This window comes from Podarcis gaigeae, assembly GCF_964106915.1.
Source record: "Podarcis gaigeae genome assembly, chromosome: 8".
Classification (NCBI taxonomy): Eukaryota; Metazoa; Chordata; class Lepidosauria; order Squamata; family Lacertidae; genus Podarcis; species Podarcis gaigeae.
The window spans coordinates 18,508,638-18,531,998 of record NC_139684.1 but is presented as its reverse complement, the minus strand read 5'-3'; the positions used below and the strand labels follow the sequence as shown (position 1 = coordinate 18,531,998).

General features: G+C 46.0%; 1 protein-coding gene and 1 long non-coding RNA gene across 3 annotated transcripts in view; one reads left to right on the top strand and one right to left on the bottom strand.

Moving 5' to 3' along the window:
- The window catches only part of LOC310850908, a 136,210-nt gene that overhangs the window by 95,321 nt on the left and 17,528 nt on the right, over positions 1-23,361 (bottom strand). The gene's annotated exons all lie outside the window — the stretch shown is intronic.
- On the top strand, positions 4,020-7,689 carry HES4 (hes family bHLH transcription factor 4). 2 transcript variants are annotated; one of them, XM_083752323.1, is made up of 4 exons: positions 4,020-4,516; positions 5,199-5,294; positions 5,610-5,697; positions 6,598-7,689. In XM_083752323.1, exons 1-4 carry the CDS (start codon positions 4,409-4,411, stop codon positions 7,176-7,178), a joined length of 873 nt encoding a protein of 290 aa, XP_083608449.1. In that variant the 5' UTR covers positions 4,020-4,408; the 3' UTR covers positions 7,179-7,689. The 2 variants fall into 2 exon arrangements, with proteins under 2 accessions (XP_083608449.1, XP_083608448.1); XM_083752322.1 differs by having other exon boundaries at positions 6,595-7,689.

The window sequence follows — 23,361 nt, the reverse complement described above, 5'->3', positions numbered from 1 at the left end:
TATTTTTCCCCAGCCGTTTCCCAGACAATAATTGTTCACGAATAAGAAATTGAAAAGAGGGTAGGAAGAGGATTCAATTTTCCAGCCACCTCTTCCACACCACACACAGAGAGAGCTCCCCACTCCTTTAAACTTTGGGTCGTGCTTGGAGATCTGATTATCAGAGAGGTGGTCTGGAACAAAGCAAAGCAAGAGGAGGAGTAAAAAATCATAATAAATTGCTCGACTCGGTTTTGTGTTGGTTGCATGTGGCCCAGCTCACCAAGATGATTCACATTTAGATCCTAAAGCAGGGCTAACAGACCTCAGAACCAATATCCACATGCCCTAAATAATTTCCATACCAGGAGGGGAAAGGCCCTCTGCATATGTTCAAGGAAACTCCCCACATAAAGGCCACCTCCCTGCCAAGTAGGTGGTGATGGATGCTTTGTATATCCATGGGCTGCACTGCCACTTGCTCTTCCTCTGGTTGTTGTGAAGTTAAGGCTCCGTGCGGCATGGGGAAGATAAGATAGGGAGACAGAGGTTTTCCAATTAGTGTTGGGGTGTGACCAAGAGTATAACTCCAGAGTATAAGATCAGCCCTCAAACATGAAGTTCACTGGGTGACCATGTGAAATCGGTCACCTTATTTCAGTCCAACCTACCTCACAGGATTGTTGTGAGGGTGAAAGGGTATGTGTGTGCGCTATGTGAACCTCCCTCGCCTTCCCAGGAAAAGGGAAGTTTTAAGACAGGAGATCCTTAGGTTCTGCTGTTCTTCATTACAACACTTCTTAAGATGTGGTTCTTTGATCATGTTCTACCATTATTGCTTTTAAAATCACTTTGTGGTCCCTGATGGCCTTTTCACCCAAATGAAATAATTAATAAAATGTTGTGCATGTGACCAAACAAGAGACAGTCTTAACATCTATTTAGTTAAATATTTCAGCTTATGCCTTCCTCAGTAACACAGCTGGGATTTCAAAGACCCCGAGAGCCAAGAAGTAAGCCCTCATGAAAAAATACACACATTAGGAGGTTGCAGCACTGTGTTGACCCTGCCCTCTCACGTCCACGTGTGATGATGAGCCTATGAATATGTCCATGGCCAACAGATGTGTGTAGAGCCATGCAGTTAAGGCGGACCTTGGACCAATCAGGATTTCCCCCTCTGCGTGTACATGGGCACGGTGGTGTGCACATAGGATGTTTTCTTATGCTCTCCAAACATGCAGCCAGTGAACTGTATGGTTGCCAGGTGTGTTGGCAGTGGTCGCAGAACACAATCCTGCTCCCTCCACCAACACATAAAAAGTGTTCTTGTAAATACTGCCATGTGCCAGGTAATAGTTTTAAGAACACTGGGATGTAAGAACCACTTTTTAAAAATAATAATGCGGCAAACATGCAACAGAATTTTATTTCTGTAGAAAGCCTAGGTAGAAAATAAGTGTATTATCTTCTATATCAAGCCCACAGGGTTGCCATACATACTATTCCTCTTCCTACCCCATCCCTTTTTCATTTTGTGTGGCATCTGTGAGCAGCCACTGTGTTTTGTTTATGTGGTTTGTACAAGATAGATAGATAGATAGATAGACAGATAGACAGACAGACAGACAGACAGACAGACAGACAGACAGATAGATAGAGATAGATAGATGATACATCCTAACACCCTAAAAAGAAAGTATATGCTGGAGAAACAAAAATCCAGAAAACTGCTCCAAATCTTGACAACAGTCAACACACATATAGTGGGACAGAGAGCAAGCCCTGTTGAGAGACTGCATATTCTCTCTTGAACGGGAAGCTAAACAACACTAATGAGAGAGAGAGAGAGAGAGAGAGAGAGAGAGAGAGAGAGAGAGAGGAAGGAGGCGTGGTTTTCCCATGAACTGCTTTCCCTCAACTCGATTGCACAGTAGGACTTTTTTTTTCTGGAGTCTTTCCTCCTCCTTCTACCCCCTCCCTCTTCCCAGTATGAGAGAGCGTGTATTATGTGCTAGTGTGTGCGTGCGTGCGCACGGTGCAGGAAGCCAGAAGCCCTTTGGCACGTGCTCCCGTGGGCGAGGCAGGAGGAAGGGAAAAGGAGAGCAGGAAGGGCTTGCGCGAGCGAGCCAGTGAGCGCGCGCGCGCGCCCCAATTTGGCTTGCCGGGGAGCCGGGTGGAGGCACGAGAACAGCTGGCGGCTGCTTTAGCCGCTGGGTCCGGGAATGGGGGTGGGGAGGGAGAGACTCTTGATTGACAGCTCCGGGAGTTGCCAGCCAATAAGAGGCAGCTTGGCTTGCAGCCTTTCATCCATTGGCTGCCTGCCTGGCAGGGCTTCGCGTGCCGGACCAGCTGCTGCTGTGGCTTGCTTCATTTTTTTTTATCCCCCCCACCCCACCCGCTCGTTTCCCTCCCTTGCTGCTGGAAAGAGAGTGGTTTCTTTTCTTTCATTTGCAACAGCTGGAGGGAGATGTGGGCAAGGTTTTGTCTGGAAGCAGCGGTGGGTTTTTTAATCGTGCATTTAAAAACTATGCAGGTTCTTTCCCCCCTTCTCTCTTTTTCTGCATGATTCGGTCGCTTTACTGTTGCGCCTTATGGAAAATATGAGTGAGGTAGCAATTTTCTAATGCAAATAATATATAAAAGTATGCAGAGATAAAGGGATTCCAGCTGGAGGCCAAGTACTTGCAGGTTTATCCTTTTAAAAGCGGTCTAGTTAGTGGGTTTTCGGTTTAGACTGCAATCCTAGTAGACGCACTGTATCTAAGAATAAGTCCAATTCACCACAATGAGATTTACTTCTAGGAAGGTAATGCATAGGTTTGCACAGCAAGACAACTGGATGCATCCAGTGCTAGTCCTACTCAGAGTAGACCGATTGAAACTAATGGACCTACGTTAGCCATGTCTATTAATTTCAGTGGGTCAAATTAGTGAGCAACCCAGTGCTCAGTTAATTGCTCAATGCTTATCTCTTTCTGAAAAAGCAATCTTATTGGTATAAAAGCAGCAGTGCTGTATATCCAAATACTTGCAAATATAAATAACATCAAAGCAGGCTAAATTAAAAAGGGAGCGGACTATTTATCCACTCCATCCCCATCCAGCTGTATCTAAACAAGAACCACCCTAGCGAAAAATAACAAAATGAAAAATGAGTACAAAATTTAGCATAGGGGTTTAAGGCGGGGTTTTCCCCCCTTTAACGAAATTGCAAAAGCAAAAGTCGGGATGAGAGTCGTTATCACAAAGGCCGTAACCAAGTAAAAGCACATACATAGCAGCCCAGCTTTTTCTGAAATTCTCAGCATTTGCTTCTTCCTCGCCCCTTCAGTAACAGGGGCTGAGAGTTGTTGTTGTTTTTAATTCTACCCTCCTTCCCTTGCCATATGTAGCCTACAGCAACTGACCTCCTCAAATATCTGGCCTGAGAACTTTCTCCAGGATTTTCTACGCTGATGGGAAGCGGCTCCCCAAGGGGTTTCCAGGCAGGGGACATTCCCAGCCCTACCTGCAAATGCCGGAGGTTGAACCTGGCACCTTCCGCATGCCAAGCAGGTGCTCTGCCAGGGCCTTTCCCCGGGCTGCTGCTGCTGCTGTTGTTGAGTGTCCCTCCAGGCCTCTCTGCACCCCCACCCCCATTTTGCAAGGCAAAACTGGGATTAATACATTCCTGTCCCTGAAGTTTGGGGTGTGTGTGTTGTATTATAGAAGCCTACCGACTTGCTGTACAGGTGGCCTTGCACACCTCTGCTTTTGAAGGGGGGAGTGTTGCTGACCCCCCCCCCCCAACACACACACCTTTGTTCCTTCCAAGCTGCTGGTTTCAATCCAGCCTTGGGAGATATTTTATATATATATATATTTGGAAGCTCAGCGCGTGACTGACAGCTCGCGGGGGCGTCCTCCAATCGGCGGCCCCGGCGGGGTGAGTCCCGTCTCCGATTGGCTGCCAGGAGTGTGGGAAAGAATGCGGAGAAGGTTTCACACGAATTGGGAGCTGCCGCCGGCTATAAAGGCGGAGGGGGAGTTTCCTCGGAGCCTGCCAAGCCAGCAGCGGCTCTGCAGCAGCACAAGCGCGGCGGAAGAGCGACTAGCCAGGCGCGCAGGCAGCCGCGCGCTACGTCTCCCCTTCGCCGCGCGCGCGCTGACGCCTGATTGCAAACACAGACTTTACTCGACCCCCCGCCACCCTTTTCCTTGGTCTTTTGGCCAGCAAACTCTTAAGCTGGGATAAGTAACCATTGCACCGACAGCAGCAACCTTAAATACATTGGCTACCAACATCGGATGTACAGTTTTGTTTTGCTTTTTAAAAACAGTTGATCCTGTCTCCCGCCCCTACTGTAATACTTCCAGCGCTGTTTTGCGACGTCCCCCGATTTTTGTTGTTTTTTTATTTCTGCATTAAAATCAAGAAACTGCAAAAATGCCGGCTGATACTATGGAGAAGCCTACCGCCTCCCCGATTGCGGGGGCCCCGGCCAGTGCCAGCCAGACCCCCGATAAACCCAAGAGCGCCAGCGAACACAGAAAGGTAATTTCCCTCATCTTCTCCCCACCCCGCAAAAATATATTGATTTGGGATTGATTTTTTATTTCATGTAGCTTGCATACATGTGTGTGACTGCGCAAATGGATCTCTCCTCTCGCCATCCTTTAGCGAATCTTACTTATTACTCCAAGGCTGTTTATGTACCCCGAATCTCCCCACAAAATGTGGGTGTTTAATCTGCTGGCGTTTTCTATATAGCACCATCTCCCAAATAAATTACTGTGTGTGTGAAATGAGCATGTGAATATGGTAGCAACAGACAAGTGATGTATGTTAGATTGGGGGGGGGGGGATTAGCCTTGTGCCTTTGGGGCAGTGCCTTGACAGGTTTGAGTATTATATGGGGAGGGGTGGGGAACAATTTTAGGGCAAAGCTGTGGAACAAAAATGGGAAGTTACGTTTGTTTACAGAGTTGTTGTGTTGGTATGAGCATGGGGGAGGGCGTCTTGAGAAGGCTTGTAGTGGCTGGGATGGGTGTACAATCTGAAAAGGGTCTCAGGTCGACCCAACTACCTGAAGTAGCTTACTAAGTAACTAAAGCTATGCATGTTGCAGGTAGCAGTAGCATTCAAAGTTGTTATTGTGCTCGTACACAGGAAGAGAGATAAGAGCGCTTATCTAATGCCCACCTAAATTTCTACCACTTCTCTGTGTTCCCCTCAGTCTTCCAAACCAATCATGGAGAAACGACGCCGTGCCAGGATTAACGAAAGCTTGGGCCAGCTCAAGACTCTCATTCTGGATGCTCTGAAGAAAGATGTAAGTTTTGATTCAAGGGGGCAAGAGATATACTTGGAGAGTTCTTTTGGGGAGGGGGGTGAACTGTGTGTACTCGAGTTCCCTACCCCACCCTGGAAAGTACCCATTTGATTCTGCTACTGATAGCTAGCTACCTGGTTGACTTATAGCCATCGTGGGAGGGGGAGAGATAAGCGAGAGGCGAATTGGTCCCAGATGGCCAGATGCAGCAAAGTTTTTGAAATATGGGGGAAGGGACTCCTTAGGTTATTCCTTGTTGCCTTGCCTCCCACAAATGGAATAAACTTGCTCATCATGCTTGTTTGCTTTCCACAGAGCTCCCGGCACTCAAAGCTGGAGAAAGCAGATATTCTGGAAATGACAGTAAAGCACCTGCGGAACCTGCAAAGGGCTCAGATGACAGGTGAGGGCAACCTTCCTACGGGCAGATTTGGGTGGGCTGCAAATGGGGTGTGGGGTGGAGATGGGGATTCAATTCGGAACTCTTTGTATGTTTCTCCCTGACTTCTGGCTATCCTGCTTGACAACCTTGCAATCTGATGCACGTAAAATAAAGCCTGGCGATTTGGCTGGCCTCCCTCCTTTCCTGACCCTTTTCCAGTTAATCTGCTTAGCACATTTGTACACATAGAAAGCGGCCTTATGCTGAGTCAGAGCACTGATCCCTATATCTCAGCACTGTCTACAAGGACAGGCAGCGTCTCTCCAAGCTTTCAGGCAGGGAATCCTTCCCAGCCCTACCTGAGGATGCCATTGAGGGCAGAGTCTGGGACCTTCTACACACAAAGCACACACACTAACTGTGGCCTATGGCCCTTCTTGGCCCACATACTGCCCTTGCCCCCAGGATATCTGATACTCCCTTTTTTAAAAAACTAAAACCCTCACAGCAAACCTGTGAGTTAGGCAGATTGTCTGGGACCACCCAAATGTGTTTTGTGGCTCAGCAAGGATTATGAACCCCTGCCCTTCCAGTCCTGTATTTCATCACACTCCCCTCCAGAAGGGATTTATCCAAAGCCACACAGGAAGCTTCATGGCTGAGCACCATGAGGGGTTTGAACGCAGCTCTTCCGTCACCAAATCCAGGTTGAGATACCCTGACCTGCAATTCAGCCAATCCCCATAAGCTTAAATGCACAGATATAATTAGCTGATGAGGAGCAATTTCAGAGCTGGCATGCAGCTGTTCACATAAGAGAGGAAAGGAAAGGAAGCTGCGTCTGCTGAACTCAAAAGGCTTTGAAAGATCCAAGCCGGCTAACTCTTCTCCTTCTTGTCTCTTTCCCCTCCTTTGCAGCAGCCCTGAGCGCTGATCCTACCGTCCTAGGCAAATACCGGGCAGGATTTAACGAGTGCATGAACGAAGTGACCCGCTTCCTCTCCACCTGCGAAGGAGTCAACACAGATGTCCGTGGCCGGCTGCTGGGCCACCTCTCCACCTGCCTGAGTCAGATCGTGGCCATGAATTACCCTGCGCCCCCACCGCCCCCACCACCTCCAGCCGCAAGTGGACAGCCTGCCCATCTGGCTCAACCTCTGCATGTCCAGTTGCCAGGACCTGCTGGAGGACCTGGGGGGATGCCAGTGCCTTGCAAACTGAACCCTGCGGAAACCTTGTCTCCGAAGGTCTACGGGGGCTTTCAGCTGGTGCCGGCAACTGAGGGCCAGTTTGCTTTCCTCATCCCGAACCCCGCCTTCCCGCCTGGCTCGGGGCCAGTGATTCCTCTCTACGCCAACGCAAACATGCCAGTCTCTTCCGGCAGTTCTACAGCAACTCCTTCCGTCTCCCCAGTGCAGGGGCTCACATCCTTCGGGGGAAGCTTAGCGCCAGTCTCCCAAGCTGGTGGGGAGCGCAGTGAAGCTGTCTGGAGGCCTTGGTGATTCTCTCCTCTGAAAACAGACACCATCTTCTGCTCCCGCTTCCTACCCCCAACCCTGCACAAAAGGACTTGAATTTGGTTCCGTTGTATGGAACCTGGACTTTGGTTTTTGTGTTAAATGCACCCCACCCCACAAACTCCTTATTTATTCATTTCCAAAGGTTGGGAATTAAGTTTGTATTCTTACTCTTTTTTTAATTAAAAAAACTGTTTATGTGAAATACTTTGGTTTGGTTCTGTTTTTTAAAAAGGAAAAGTCTTACAGCACAATCCTATGTGTTCCTACTTTTTAAAAAGAAAAGTATAAAGTCCCATTGATTTCAGAGGGGCTTGCTTCCCAGGAAACTGGATATAGGATTACAGCATTAGTTCTGTATCAAATATTCCCATACTATGCCAAAGCTTCTTTTTTTGTGAGTCTGTATGCCTGATGTTTTGGTTTGTTTGTTTTTTTAAAAAATAAAAAATGTTGGAAAGTATTTGTACAAATAAAAACTTTCTTAAAGTAGAAATGTTGGTGTGTTGTCTGGCAAAGGCTGGGTGAAGGTGGGATCAACTTTCTAAAGAGTCCTTCCATCTCAAGCAAGGAAGAATTAAGGCCTCTTCAGAAGTCCTTTTTATTGTGCATTCATGATAATAGCATGGCAGTTTTACACTATCCCACTTTCAGTACTGTTTGCCACCTGCAAAAGACTGAGGGTGGACACTCGGCTTTGTTATCAATCAACACATATCCCATAACTTCCTGCTGAGATCTGGTAACTTTATATCAACAAGTGGTGATGGTGGGTTTATCCAACTCCTGCTGCGTTATAGCACAAGAGTGTCCCTCCAGACAGCAATAATACTGTGTCACTGGGGAAGCATCACAGAACAGCTAATGAAGTGGGATGATGGCCACCATTAATCCTCCACCAACACACATTATTGCATCTGTGACATGTTGCAGATTGCTCCAGCAGTCTGTGGGGGCCCTATGCCTGCAGGTGTGCAGATAGGCAAGTCTCTCTGTATTGATTGTGAAAAATGCGATGGTGCTAGGAATCCTGGTCTCTTCCCTCCTGGCTTTGGATGTGCCACAGATACTATGTTGTTTGCATCGGTGTGTTCAGGCGTGTGGACAAGCAATTTTGCAACCCTGGGTCACTCATTTCAGCACCATGGGCAAGTTTTAAAAGTGTGGGATGGAGGAAGGTTAAACAGGACTGCAATGTTTAATACAACCAACTGATCATCTGGGGATGCTTTCGGTTGACTAAAATGTAGCACTAATTGATGAGGCAGTGGATCTTAAAAGTGTGTGTGTGTGTGTGTGTGTGTGTGTGTGTGAGAGAGAGAGAGAGAGAGAGAGAGAGAATGGCTGTGTCTCCAGAAATGATGCCTGCTGTGACATGCCTGCAAACAATATGTTTTGGGTTTTGGTTTTTTGCTTCAGAACTACTGTCTTTAGTCATACAAATCAACTGAAGCCATGGCTGTAGCTAAGGAGGGGCAGGGGGCAGCTCCCCCCCCCCAATCAAGAAAAACAATAGAAATACTTAACTAACTGACCAATCTCATCAGTTAAGTATTAAGTCCTGCCCCCCCCCCCCAAAAAAAATCCTGGCTACGCCCCTGACTGAAGCCACAATCTTAAGAAAACTTAACTGGAAGAAAATCCCCAACAGAGTAAGGGTTGACCTCTGAATAAACATGCCCAAAACTGTGTGCTGCACATGTTATATGCTTTGTATGCTTTTTGTTGTAATGGGGCAACAGCTGGAAGGGTGGAGGAACCCTATAAGCATACTCTTGCAAAGGCTTTGCATGCTAAATATTGCCTCCTATCTCCCCCCGCCATTCTGGAAATGAGGTTTCAGAAAGTAAAATTATTCCTATTATGCAACAAAAGATTTTGACAAACCAAACCTTATTTGCTCATGCTTTCTTTCCCACAATTTACAAAGGGCTCAGGGCGTATTCCAATATATCCTTACGTAGGTTACATTGACAGTGATGTAGCCCTGGGGTAACAAGTCACATTGGGGAGCTGAATTTGCATCTTGGTATCACCCTAACATGCTGTATTGGCTGTATCCAAGAGGACCCACTTCAACACCCACTTCAAATGTAAAGTGAACATGACAGGCCCAAAAGTTATTCTGCAGCTCAGATTTTCATCTGAGCTGGAAAAGGACCCAAGACCTGCCTCCCACTTGTAAGGCTATGTGAAGACCCACATCACCTTCGCTTCCGCAGCAATTGGAATGGGCAGAAGGGAGGTTTCTCATTTCCCTTCCCCTCCTCAACACTTACAATGGGTGTATGCTGCATGCTAGATAAGGAAGCCAAACCTCCCTCCACTCAACCCTCAGGATTTGGGCCGGAGAGGCTGGGTGAGTTGGTAGACAGGTAAGCGGGTAGCTGGGAGAGCGGTTTAGAGACTTGCCAGGGCAGGGCTGGGGCACATGTGGTTCTCCAGATATTGGACTCCCATAATCCCTGGCCATCTGGCCATGGTGGCTGGGGCTGATGAGAAGGGAAGTCCAACAGCACCAGAAGGGCCACCTGTGTTAGGGCACTTGTAGGGAATGCCTGAGTCTGAATTTGGGCTCAACAGTGGACCTGGAATTAGAAGCAATCTATTTTTCAAGTTTGGGGTGAAATAGTTTTGTTTTTCTGAGTCTGCCTGGGGGAGTTCTCCTCCTTGGTAATGAAGATTTTGGAACCAATTGCCCACCTTTTCTAGGTCTTGGGCCTCTATCATAGTTTTCCTTGAGCTAGTTTACAGGAGTTTCTGTGGTAGTATTTGCAACAGGGGGGAAAGATGTCATGTGTTTACACCTCTGTTGGACCTTTGCCAGCCTTCTATGCTGGGAGCAGGGGGCAAACATGCAAGCCTCTCCCTGTGGTACAGCTTGGGGGCCCTGCATACCTCCGCCTACATCCTGCCTTTTCATGTGGCAAGGAAATTATGGAATGGTCTTTCTAAAGTCTGTTTTCCATGTTTCATGGGCAGGGGATTTGGTGGAATCTCCTCTGAGAAGTCATTCTCTCTCTCTTTAGAGTGAGCAATTCTGGAGCACAAAACTGGGCACTGCACCCATCTGCCCTTTCCCCAGATGTGCAAGGACTGGATGTAGCTCTTTAGGGCTGAAAGGCAGGCCACAGAGGTACCGGCGTTGTCACTCCAAACGGCTGAGGTCTGGCATTTGGAAAAGAGCCCAGAAACTAAGCCCTGGACTAACTAATTCTTCTGTCTGCCTTCGTGGCTTATTCTGTAGTTGGCATTAAGCCAGCAATTTTATTTCCTTAAAAAGAGGTGCTGGGTGGTTTTTTTTTAAACACACACATACATCACGAGGCCATCACACCTTCTGACCCAGAAACTCTGATCCAGCTGAGCAGGAAGAAACTATGACTACTTTTCTGCAGGAAGATTAAGATATGCAGCATTATTATTAGCCCAGGCATGTTCCTCTTTGACTGAGCTCTAGCACAAATTATATGTATGGTTGCCAAGTAGCTAGTGGGGGGTGGGGGGAAAGCCCTGATCCACTCTTGCCTCTTTACATAAATGTTTGAGTCCCAGAGTCAGATTCACTCACTGGCATCTAAGGCAGAGCTGGGAAAGATACCTGCCTGAAACCCTTGAAAGTCACTGCCAGATAACATTGAACTAGATGGATCAGACATCTGGCTCAGTATCAGACAGATCTGATATTCCTACAGGGGCTACTGCAGGTGTCAGCAAACTTTTTCAGCAGGGGGCTGGTCCACTATCACTCAGACCTTGTGGGGGGCCAGACTAATTTTTTTTTGGGGGGGGATGAACGAATTCCTATGCCCCACAAATAACCCAGAAATGCATTTTAAATAAAAGCACACGTTCTGCTCATGTAAAAACACCAGGCAGGACCCACAAATAACCCAGAGATGTGTTTTAAATAAAATGGCACATTCTACTCATGCAAAAACACACTGATTCCCGGACTGTCTGCGGGCCGGATTTAGAAGGCGAGAGGGCCAGATCCGCCCCCCGGGCCTTAATTTGCCTACCCATGGGCTAGTGCAAAAGCTGGCAACACTGGTGGCTATCTACCAGTTCTTATGGCAGTGCTCCTGTGCCTCTAACTAACACTTTTCTGACAGGTAGAAATTCAACAGGCAGAGTTCACTCTTCTTTTGTCCTCAGCAGAAAGCTGCAAGGATGTAGGGAAATAATTAACTTGACATAATGGGCCACACTACTTCAGACTGTAGGCCGCGGATATCTCTTCTGGATGTTTCTTGAGATGATTGTGGTGTGTGCATGTGTGTGCTTGTGCTTTAACTCTCTGCAAGGAAAAAGCTGGAACATCAGGAGACAGTTTCTGTCTCAGATATCTGCCTATCATGCTGGTTTTCTGTTTGTAGCAATCAAGGTGGGCTGTTGCACTGACAGGGCAGTATTCAGCAGAGTTTTACTCAGAGGAGACCCACTGAAATTCATGTGCCTAACTTGGTCACATTCATTAATTGGTATCAGTGTGCCTACTCTGGGTAACTCTTAACTGAATACCACCTGCATTTCTCCCGCCACCCACCCACGCACCCACCCACCCTCTATTTTATCCAAAACAACCCTGTAAGGTAGCTTAGCCTGAGAGACACCAGCTGAGCCCGAGGTCACCTATTGAGCTTCATGGCTGTGTGGGAATTTGAACCTGAGACTCCTGGGTATTATCAACAGCTACTAGCAATGATAACTATGTTTTATATCCACTGTTGAAGGCAGAATGCCTCTGAATATCAGTTGCTGGAAACCACAGTAAGGGTGAATGGTCTTGCACTTGAGTCCAGCTTTAGGGATTCCCACTAGGGCATCTAGGGCTGGCTACTGTCGGACAAAGACTTGGGAGATCAGGGTTCAAATCCCCACTCAGCCACAAAGCTCACTGGGCGACCTCAGGCCAGTCATTCACTCTCAGCCTCACAGTGTTGTTGTGAGGACAAAATATGGGAAGAGAAAAAAGAAGCTGGGTACAGTTCAGTCGGTAGAGCATGAGGCTATTGATCGCAAGGTTGCGGGTTTGAGCCCCATGTTGAATAAAAGATTCCTGCATTGGGGGGGGGTGGACTAGATGTACCTTGGGGTGCCTTCCAACTCTACAATTCTATGATTTCTAAGTGTGTATGCCACCCTGAGCTCTTTGGAGGAGGAGAGCTGGGATTTAAATGTAATAAATATATAAATACACACACACACATATATATATAGGGAGGCGAGGAGGGAGAGGACACCAGCTACACTGCTCCAACTTCTCTAGAAAAAGTATAGGATAAAACAGGAACATTTTTATATAAAAAAAGTTTAAAAATCATAATTCAGCCTTCAACCCAAATTTACATCTGCTGTCAGGAAACATACTTTGGTAGGAAATTGTTTGGGGGCAAGGTGCACAGAAAGGGGGGGGGAGATGTTATACCCTCTGTATTTTCTCTCATTTAAGGAGCTAGAGGGAAGCGGGAAAAGTTAGCCTCCCGCCTTACAGGAGAGCTGGGCAGTGAAGAGCCTTGGCCCTTTTGTCGAGAAGGGTAATTAAAAGGTATAAAAGGTCTCATTGAGTATGCAGCGGGCTCTTTTGCAAGGCCGAGAGTCTATTGAGATGCCTGGGAATGCAAGGCAGAAGGGTTAAATGTGCCTCTTTCCTCGCTTCCCACCCCCACCCAGCCACCCCCCTCCCCGGAAAGCCCGCTTTCTCATTGACAGGGTGAGATGGACTCTCATACTCAATAGTGTTGTAAATTCAATCGCCTGCCTTCACAATGATCACCTCATAAAAGAGAATAATTCAGCCCTGTTCTTTTTTCCCCTCTCTTCTTCTTCTCTATCAGCCTCCCCAACCCCCATCCCTGCCCAATTTCATCCTGGTGTGGCAGAGAGGGAAAAGAATGGAGGGAAAGATAATTTTTGCCACCCATTATGACACACACCAACACACACACTGAGTGCACTAATCCCAGCCAAAGGTGAAGCAATTGCAGCAAGGCCTGGCTGCAGACGAATGAGACATTTAAAAATTGGCACTGATCAAGAAAGTCATACAACAAGGCATTTGTTCGGAGGTAAGGGGGAGGCAGGCAACAGGTGATGTGGCTGCCTGGAGTGGCAATTTGGTGGTGAGGATAATAAACAGCAACACTGTTTAGCCTTTGTACAGCACTTGAACATTCAAAGCAATTCCCATATGTTCAGCCAGGCATCCTTACAACAACCCTGTAAAGTAGGCCAGTACAGTATTATAGTTACTGTTGTTGATAGAGAGAAGCGAAGCATCATTTCTGGGGAAGGGGCTGACATGTCACCTATGTTATGCCAACTTTACGTATAATGGGGGGGGGGCAGTAGATAGAGCTGACCTATGTTGCCAGAATCCTCAGAGGTATTTTTGCTGCACACACACACCTTTATGTGCCCCGCATCTGAGGTCAGGGTCGGGGAAAACAGCCCAGTGGGCCAGATGAGGAGACCCGGAGGGCCAAGTCTGACCGGAGAAATGAAGGTTCCACACCCATTTTATATCAGATTTGACAGGTTGAAAAGAGAGTCAGTGTGGCATAATGCTTAGAGTGTTTAACTTTGACCTGGGAAACCAGGGTTCGAATCCCTACTCAGTCACCATTTCTTAGCCTAACTAATCTCCCTCACAGGATTGCTGTGAGGATGAAATGGGGAGGAGGAGAACAATTTACACCACCTTGAGCTCTTTGGAAAGCAAAGGTGGTATATAAATGTAAAATGCTGGAGCAAAGGTGTGTGTGTGCCTTCAGTCTTAGCCCTATTGATTAACCGAAGAAGGGAAACTTTCATCTGCAATTGAAGCTTTTGTGTTGATTCCTGTACAAGTTAAATCAATTCAAGTTTGTTGCCCTCAGTTTTGGGTACATATACCATGCGCCCTAGGAATGCCTAACTCAGACATTGGACATAACTGAGTACAAATCAGAGTGTGTTTGTCTACACAGACAAGAGATCCTGATTCTCATGATCGGGGCACCTGGCTGTGCAGGTGTCTGGACTGCACAGAGAGCTCTTACACAAGAAGCAGAGCTCACAGGCAACAACTCTCAGGGGAAGAAGGCCTTGCTTCAGTGGTGGGGCTAACAGCATTGTCACTGTGCCCCCCACTCCAGTCTGTACTCAGATGTGCCTTAGCCATGAGAAACACAGGCTGCTGCAAGAGCAGAAACAAATAAATAAATAAAAATTATGCAACTAAGTGAACGGGTTAACACAATCGTCTTTCTTAAGGTTGCTTTCGGAAGGGCAAAGTAACAGGGTTGCTGTCAATGTAAGGTGAAAGTCCAATGAAGTAAGGCTTACAATAGTCAATAATAATATCGATGATCATTTTGTTTGTCATATCTGGACCGGGAAAGGTAATGGCTAATCTTTGGGGGGGGGGTGCTACAAGTCCAAAGTTTATTGTGTGCTGCGTATCAGACAGAACAGACCAAGGATAGTGGGCCTTGTTTTGTTAAGAAGATGATCACTTCTTAGTGCTCAGAAATGATCAGCAGGATTCATCAGTGGGTTGTATCCGACTCTGTTGGGTTGTGCCCAGTGCTAGTCCTACTCAGGGTAGACCCAATGAAGTTAATGAACATGTGTATCTTAGTTCCATTAATTTCAATGGGTCTACCAGAGAAGAACTAAGTTGGAACCTCACACAGTGCATAGTAGAATTCTGGAATTTCCTCCCACTCAGGAGGCAGTGATGGGTCACCAACTTGAATAGGTTTTAAAAGAGGTATGGACAAACCACAGAGCCTAGGGCTTGCCGATCAGAAGGTCGGCGGTTCAAATCCCAGCAACGGGGTGCGCTCTCATTGCTCGGTCCCTGCTCCTGCCAACCTAGCAGTTCGAAAGCACAAAGTGCAAGTAGATAAATAGGTACCGCTCCAGCGGGAAGGTAAACGGCGTTTCCGTGCGTTGCTCTGGTTCCCCAGAAGCGGCTTAGTCATGCTGGCCACATGACCCAGCTGTACACCGGCTCCCTCAGCCTATAGAGCGAGATGAGCACCATAACCCCAGAGTTGTCCACAACTGAACCTAATGGTCAGGGGTACCTTTACCTTTAAGGCTATCAAGGGCTACTAGCCATGATTGCAAAGCTAAGCAGGGTCTGGTATGGTTTCAAATTGGATGGGGGACAGTGTGTTGATAATCCTGCACTGCAGGGAGTTGGACTAGATGACCCTTGGCCCCTTCCAATTCTATGATTCTATAGTGATGCTTTGCCTCTGTAGTTGGAGGCAGCAATGCTTCTGAATATCAGCTGCTGGAAACTACCAGGGAGTGCTCTTGTGCTCAGGTCTTGCTTGTGGACTTCTCACAGGCCTTTGATTGACCACTGTAAGAACAGGATGCCATGGGCCTGATCCAGAAGACTCTTCTTATGTTCTTATGCATGTAACCCATTTAATTTAATGGTCATGTTGGTAATGTCCATTAATTTTGATGGGTCAGCTCTGAATAGGTCTAAAATTGGATACAACCCAATATCAGGACTGATGGCTGGGAATCCACAGAGAAAGACAGTCCCCAGGAGATGACTCCCTGGCTGGGAATCTCTCTTTGGTTTTTTCAATGCAATAACCATCAGAGTTTGTGAAAGGAGTTATCTTTTAGCTATTGGAAGGGGCAGAGAAAGAGAGAACATAGGAAGTGGGCACAGATATTCCTCAACTTAATCATTTTGTTTCCAACTCCCCCTTCCCAACAACAAGGGAAAGAAACCTATTTGCACTAATTGTTGTATATCAGTTTTGAAGGAGATGTTATCTCAAGGTCTCACACTAACCACAATGGCTTTGCTCTGTCTTCACCATTGGAGACACTATGCCTCGGATTATCAGTTGCTGGGAATCACAACTGGCACCAAACTCTTGCTTGCAGGCTTCCCAGAGGCATCTTGGTTAGCCACTGTGAGAACAGGGCAACGGACTAGGCAGTTGTTTGGCCTGATCCAGTACTCCTATGATGTTTTTAAGCAAATGTGAGAGTTTACCTAGGACAATGTAATCGTAATATATACAATAGGCTTTTAATTTTATTTGTAATACAGAAGTCTTGTACAAGACCTCTAACCCTCTTAGCAAAGGCTCAGTAATTTTTTTTAAAAAAAAACACCTACCAAACAAAATGAGAATAGATATCCCAACCACGCCCAAAAAGCACAACCCTCCATTTTGCCCACTGTGAAGCATGTAACTGGCTGGATAAGGTTGCCAATGTTTGCTCTTGTGCAGTTTCAGGGATTTATTTATTTATTTAAAGCTGTGCATGCATAGGTGCAGAAATGCCTGTGTTAATGCCCAGAATGGGAAAAGGGCAGAGGAGGACCAGTGGGAGCAGTGACTGAGGGGACATAAAAACACAGCCCAGATGCATTTTTTGCAAAGGTTTGCCCATTGTTGTGGGCAGAAAGCAGCAGAATAGCAATGGATATTGTGATGTGGGGTGGGCAGGAAAAATGAAAATTAGCTTGGGGGGGTCAGATCTGAATGACCCATTTGCGATAATAACATCCTTGCCTGGAAGCAACCCAGAATCAATACGCTGAGGCACCTTTCTGTGGTGCGCCAGGGTTCTTTTTACACTCACTTTCAGAACATCCTGGCTTTGGGAACATTTGAACCTCAGACTGCGTTATATACCATGTATTTAAAGCACATTCCCCAACCAACCCACAGAATCTTGGGGACTGTACTTTGTGAGAGTGTCAGAATTGGAGTTGGGGCAAACTATACAGTTCCCAGGATATTTTTTTTTGATGGGGGGTGTATGTACTTTAAATGCATGGTGTGTAACACAGCTGGTTCTAAGCCCAATACCACAGCTATATATCACCAAATTAAAATTAGAGTGACCAGCGGGAGGAGGCAGGGAGGGATCCGGAATCCTAACAGATCCGGCTTGCACCGGGGAAAGCAGCCTGCCAAGGGCCCGGGTCAGCTGTCGACTTGGCTGCCCTGGAGCGAGCGGTGCGCGCTGCTGGGCCGGCGGCCGCGCCGTCCCTCCGCCGCCCTGCCGCGCGCGCTGGCTGGAGGTCATGAGAATGGAGCGATCTCTCTTTCCTCTCCCTCTCTCAGCGGAGGCTCCAGCAGCCCGAGGCCGGGCGCGCCGCCAAGCAACCCAGAAAATCCCTCCTGGCTTGAGCTGCGTGCGGCGGCGGCTGTTGATGGCTGGCCGGCGGCCGCCCGCCTCTCGGCGAGCCAACTAGCGTTCAGCCGCCCACGCGGGGCCGGGCGGTGGCGCACGGAGCGAGGAGGGAAGGAGGGAGCGGCGCGCAGCCCTTCGCTGGCGCAATCGGCGGCCGGGTGGCCCTGCCTGGCCCCGCTGGGAGGAAGGAGGTGGGTGGGCCCGACGGGGCGGAGCGGCTGCCGAGCGAGCCAGGGAGCGTGAGAAGGAAGCGCTGGCCTTGGGCGCTACCGGTTAGGGTAGGGACAGCCCCGAAGGCCGATCCAGCTCGAGTGAGTCACGCCTCCCAAGGCTGCTGCTGCCGCAATCCCACTTCCCTGGCAGCCGGCCCCGTCGAGCTCTGTGGTGCTTTCTCTTGAGCAGACATGCAGGAGCGTGGCGTTGCGCGGGCGGCCGGCGGTCGCCAACGCAAGCCCTAAGGCAGGGAGAGGAGACCCATTGATGATCTGGGGCGTTAATTTTAGTGGGGCCACGTGGAGTATTACTTAGTTGGATACCATTGTTATCTGCTTATGCTTATCTGGGAGCCTTCACTGATTCCCCCACCCTGGGCTTCGCCCTACATGTGCCCATTCTACCTCTGAGATTGAGCAGCGGAATTGCCACATTAACCCCTGACCACATTTGTAAAAACATTATTTTTCGTGCCACACACTTTGGAACTCCCTGCCTATTGAGATCTAGCAGGCGCCTTCACTGTATTTTTCCCCCTGCGCCTGCTAAAAACTTCCCTGTTTAGACAGGCCTCTCTAGAAAGTTGAGGTAATTTTAATGCGTTTCAACTTTTCAACTTTTGTAGGGTTGCAAGTTTTTTCTTGATTTTACTGTTTTATCTTTTCTAAATCTCTTTTGAGTTTGTTTTTGTTTTTTTACAATCAAGCAGTGTATAAATGTTACTAAATAAACAATAAAGAACCAAATCTTGCCTAATAAACTTTTAACAAAAATCTTAAGAATTTTAAATTCTGTTTTGAATATGTTTTTTTTTTTAATGCAGCGTTCAAAACTCCAAATGTTCTAGGCACATTTTGTGACGGGGAATTTCATTAGCGCAAGCAATTTCTGAGTTCTGGGTGCAGTACTGCGCCTAAGGTTTCAGATTAAAACTGCAGAGTGGAAGGAAAGGAGGACCTTTTTCTGCAACCCCACTTCCAGCTACTCTCTTAAGACTGGAGAAGTGACCCTCTTAAAAATATTAGGGGGGTGGGCAGGGGAAGGACTAGACTATGTGAAAAATGAACATAATATTTTAGCTGCAGTTCATTCATTTTCATCTTCGTATTCTTGTTATTAAAAAAAGCAAGTCTAGACATTCCGTTGTTGCGCCCATAACCTACGTTTAAGGTGCCATTTAGCTCCTAGCTTTCATATCTCAGTTTCTAACACTGTTTTAATGGCATTGTTTTATCCTTGATGTTTGCCATCCTGGGCTCCTTGGGAGGAAGGGTGGAATATAAATTTAATAAATAATAATTGGTTGTATCCAATGCTGTGGAAAATATTCCCAGGCTTTCCCAGCTGGATAAATGGGTCTCAACTCAAGTGTCCATCAAAGGCTATGAATGGCTACTAGTCACAATGGCCCTACTCTTCCACCACAGCTGGAGGCAGGTTCCCCACAAGCATCTTGGTGGCCACTGTGAGGACAGAACACTAGACTAGATGGGCCATTTCTATGTCTGCTTATAAGGGTCTTGTTTTAAATGTATTAGTTTTTGTGTTTTTAACTGTTTTATATTATCTCATGTAAATTTCTTAGAGTTGTTTAAAGGGTGATCAGTAAATCAAATATAATTATAAAATAGTAATGATCAAATATTCCCACTTCTGTACTTCTTTCTGCCCCCATTTTGGCTGGTTCCTTAGACACTGGAGAGGTCTTGTAGCTGATTTTCCTTACTCCAATGCAACACAATTAAATTTGTTGAAATGGGAATAAAAAGCATCTTTCTATTTTTGCAGTGCCCTTTGGAAACAGGCCAGACTTGCATATCAGACTGGTACATCAGTGCTCCTCATTTCCTATCTTGAACCAATAACCTTATGTCTCCTGATAAAGAAAACTGATTTAATCAATCCACCCTTCTAGATTAGCTAAACAAGCTGTGTTCACAGCGAATACTGTTTTTAAAATCAGTATTTTTAGTATGCTCAAATGTGAACTATATACATTTTTTCATACTAACTATGTAACTTCTGTATAGATGCTTTTAAAAATAGTTGTTTGTATTTGATTTAGTTTTATTAGATGTTGCTAAAATTATTTTGCTTTGATGCTAGTCATTATGTTTAATCAAAATTGTTGCAGTGTATGTATTTTGGGCATATGATTTATCAATTCCTTTCATGAAGTTGCTTTTCTTGGATTGTTGTTTTTCTTGGATATTTGAGAAATGTTAGAAAAAATACAGTATCTCTTTCAAATAAAAAATTAGGTATAAATACGCATCTCTCACGTTGTCATTTGGGAAGCCATCTCAACATTTGCAGGCTGCTCAGTTCTAGCCTTGTTGATTCAGGTAATTCTGATTTAATTAGGATTTCTCCCCTCTGCATAAATAATAAATATTTTAGATTTGGACTGCTAATATTTTATAAGTTTTTATGCCATTAAGCTCATTTATCTTTTTTTCTGTAATTAAGTTCTACTAAGTAATATACTTGCTATGTGCCTGAAGAAGCATCCTTGAGGTTTTCTGTGCGCTGATACAAAGGGGGACTAACTGTCTCCCTTAATGTGGCAGTTGTAGAGGAAACGTGAGGTGAAAAATATTAACTGTCAGCTCAGTGACTGCTGCATAGAAATCATGCTAGGATTTTCCCTCTGAACAGAGCATTAAATGGCTTAGGTCCAAGCTATCTGAAAGACCATATTCCCTCATATGAACTTGCCCAGGTATTGAGATCTTCAGGGGAGCCTTTCTCACGGTTCTGGCACCCTCCCAGGCACATTTGGTGGGGATGCAGGAAAGGGCCTTCTCAGGAGCTGCTCCCAGATTCTGGAACTGCCTTCCTGGAGAAGCTAGCCTGGCTCCCTGCTTGTTGTCCTTCTGCCGGCAGGTGAAGACCTTGTTCCAATAGGCTTTTTGGGAATTGACTGCTTTTAATGAAAGGGCAGGTGCTGTTTTTATTGTAATTATTTGGATGTTTTAAACAGATTGTATATATGTATATAGTTTTAATTCTATTAATGTTGATTTTTTTTTTTAAAAAATTGTTTTTTCCATGTTTTTAGTGATTCTTTTTTAACTGTAAGTTGCCTTGAGTCCCATCAGGGAAAAAGGTAGCATATAAATAAATATACTACCATTATTATTATTATTATTATTATTATTATTATTATTATTATTATTTCTACTACTACTTATTGTTGTTGTTGTCACAATGCTAGTCCTACTCAGTGTACACCCATTAAATTTAACAAACATGACTAACTAAGGTCCATCAATTCCAGGGGGCCTAGTCTGAGCAAAACTTAGTTGGATAAAGCCTAACAACAGCAGTAGTTCAGTTGTTCACTACAAATGTTCATAAGGCTCCCCCCCCCTCCCCCAATATAAACACACTTATAACTGAAGCACTGCCTGGGAATAAGCTCAATTGAACACAGCAGAAATGACTTCCAAGTAATTCATAGGATGCATAGGATTGGGTTATGCAGCTGCAATCCAGTGCACATTCGCCGCTGAGGAGGCTAGAAGTATTTCTAGGTTGGCTTGAGATAGCTTTCAGAGTTAGGGGGTTAGGCAGAATCATGTGTGAATCATCAAGCAGCTGTTGGCCATCATAGAACCTCCAGTTCAGAGCCAGTGGACCTGCAAGTACAAGCTAGTGGGCTCAGGCTTCTAGGTAGGGCTACTGCATTTCCACCCCACTTATGAGTTTCGTTGGGGCATCTAGTTAGTCACTGTTGGCAACAAGATGCTGAAGTATACTAAACCTTGGCCCAGCTCAGTAAGACTCTTCTTTATATTCCAAATGGGTGGAAGGCCCTATGCACACTTGTTTGGGAGTGTGCCCCACTGTGGGAATTTCAAGTCAACATATGTAGGGTTGGGGCTGTAAGAGGAGGAAGAAATTTGACCATGCTGAGCCAATAAAATACTTGCAAAATAAAACAAAAACCTCCCTTATTTGTGGCTTCCTTTGCACCTGGAACTAGACTTTGCAGCGGAACTAGGACTACCTTGCAGGACAACAAAGGGTCTATTTAGCCCATAGTTCTGTTCCCAGCAGCTCCTGGCCAGATGTTGTTAAGAAGCTGCCAAGCACAAAGGGAACCCCTAGCTGCACTCTTGTTCTCAGCAGCTGGCTTTCAGGAGGTGTACTACCTCTGTATGTCAAGCTTGCTGTAACAGCCACTGTAACAGCCACTTGCTGTAACAGATGATCAGGGGTGATGGGAGCTTCTGCTTGTGTCAATGACTTTGTTCCAATTTACTTCTAGTCTACAGACCTTCGGATTCTAAAACCAAACGTTCGATTCCATACAATGAATGGGATAGTAACTAAAAAAGACAAGCACACTAACCGCCCATTTTTCATTCTAAATCTTCTTTTTTAAGTAGGACAAAATCAAAACCAGTAACGCTTAACAATTCTGCAAAAAGTTTCTTTTGAATCATCATAGTTGGGATTCAAATGCTGTAACCCATTCAGTTTACATGAGACTCAGGTTGTGTATCAATGACCAGAGAGGCTGTAAATCACTCTAAAGGTCCTCACGGGAAAGGAACAATCAAGGGATCCCTAAGTCCAGCTCCTTTATCCATATAAACATTACAAAATATGGCAACAGTTCCTAAACCTTCACTACCACAGGTGAAAACACAACGATCATAAGGAATACCATTAAATCTTCGAAAATAACTGAGGATAGAACAAAGTCAAGTTAGTGCAAACGCTTCCCTATATTTTGGGACAAATAAGGACCTAAAGTACGGTAATTAAGCACAAGGTTCGCTAGCTTAGATGGGCTTTCAATGCAGATTAGACAAATCCATGGTGCAAAATAGGGTCACTTGGAAGTCCCCATGGACACAGGAAGTCTTCCTATCAGTACCAGGTGCTGAGGAAGGCTGTTGGTTTCATACCCTGCTTGGGAGTTTTCAGAGACATCTGGCTGCTAACATAATTCTAGACCTGTATGAGCACCATATATTTAAAGCACATCACTTCCCACCCAAAAAATCCCGGAAACCGTAGTTTACCTCCTTACAATTCCCAGCACCCTTTACAAACTTCAGTTCCCTGCATTCTTTGGGGGAGGTCATGTTGCTTTAAATGGATGATGTGTACACAGCCATTATGAACATCTGGCCTGATCCAGTCTGGTCTTATTTATTTATTTATTTGTTTATTAATTATGTACTTATGACCCCATTAGCCAAAGGTTGGCATTTTATTGGCCAATATACAGTCTAGTAGAAACCAGGCCATCAAAATGTTTTATTTAGAAAGGTGTACTTAACAGAAGATGGTGCTAAGCCTACAGGGCAGAGGGGAAAGGCCCTGATCCGAGAGAGCTATTGGAAGTGGGTGCTGCAGTAGGTCACAGCTGTCCCAAGTGGTGGGCAGATTTATCCAAGCTGTTAATTTGATTAATTGAAAAGAAGTGGCTCTAGAGAAGCAGTCGCGTTCTCAGGGGTCAGGGGAGGTCACTGAGCTGAAGCACTCAATCAGGACTTTCTCTTAAGGCCAAAGGGGATTGGAATGCCGCCTCTTTCAAAGCCGGGCAGATTGGCGCCAAATTTCTTGCATTGCTCCCTGCCTCTTCTGTTGCACTCGACCGAACACACCGGCCATCACAAACAAAGGCAGCAAATCCAGCTCAATTTGGCCTGTGTGTCTAACTACCAATCCTCATACAAAAGGAAACTGGCATAAAATAAATAAAACAGCCTGTTTTCCATCTGCAGCCTTCATTTAAGGGCACCTTCATTCACAGGCCAGCTGAGAG

Excerpts from the sequence above, each read along its gene's own strand:
- HES4 (XM_083752322.1), top strand. The coding sequence starts at position 4,409 with ATGCCGGCTGATACTATGGAGAAGCCTACCGCCTCCCCGATTGCGGGG. Across the intron at positions 4,517-5,198 it reads GCGCCAGCGAACACAGAAAG|TCTTCCAAACCAATCATGGA; the intron begins GTAATTTCCCTC and ends TGTTCCCCTCAG. Across the intron at positions 5,698-6,594 it reads GCAAAGGGCTCAGATGACAG|CAGCCCTGAGCGCTGATCCT; the intron begins GTGAGGGCAACC and ends CCTCCTTTGCAG.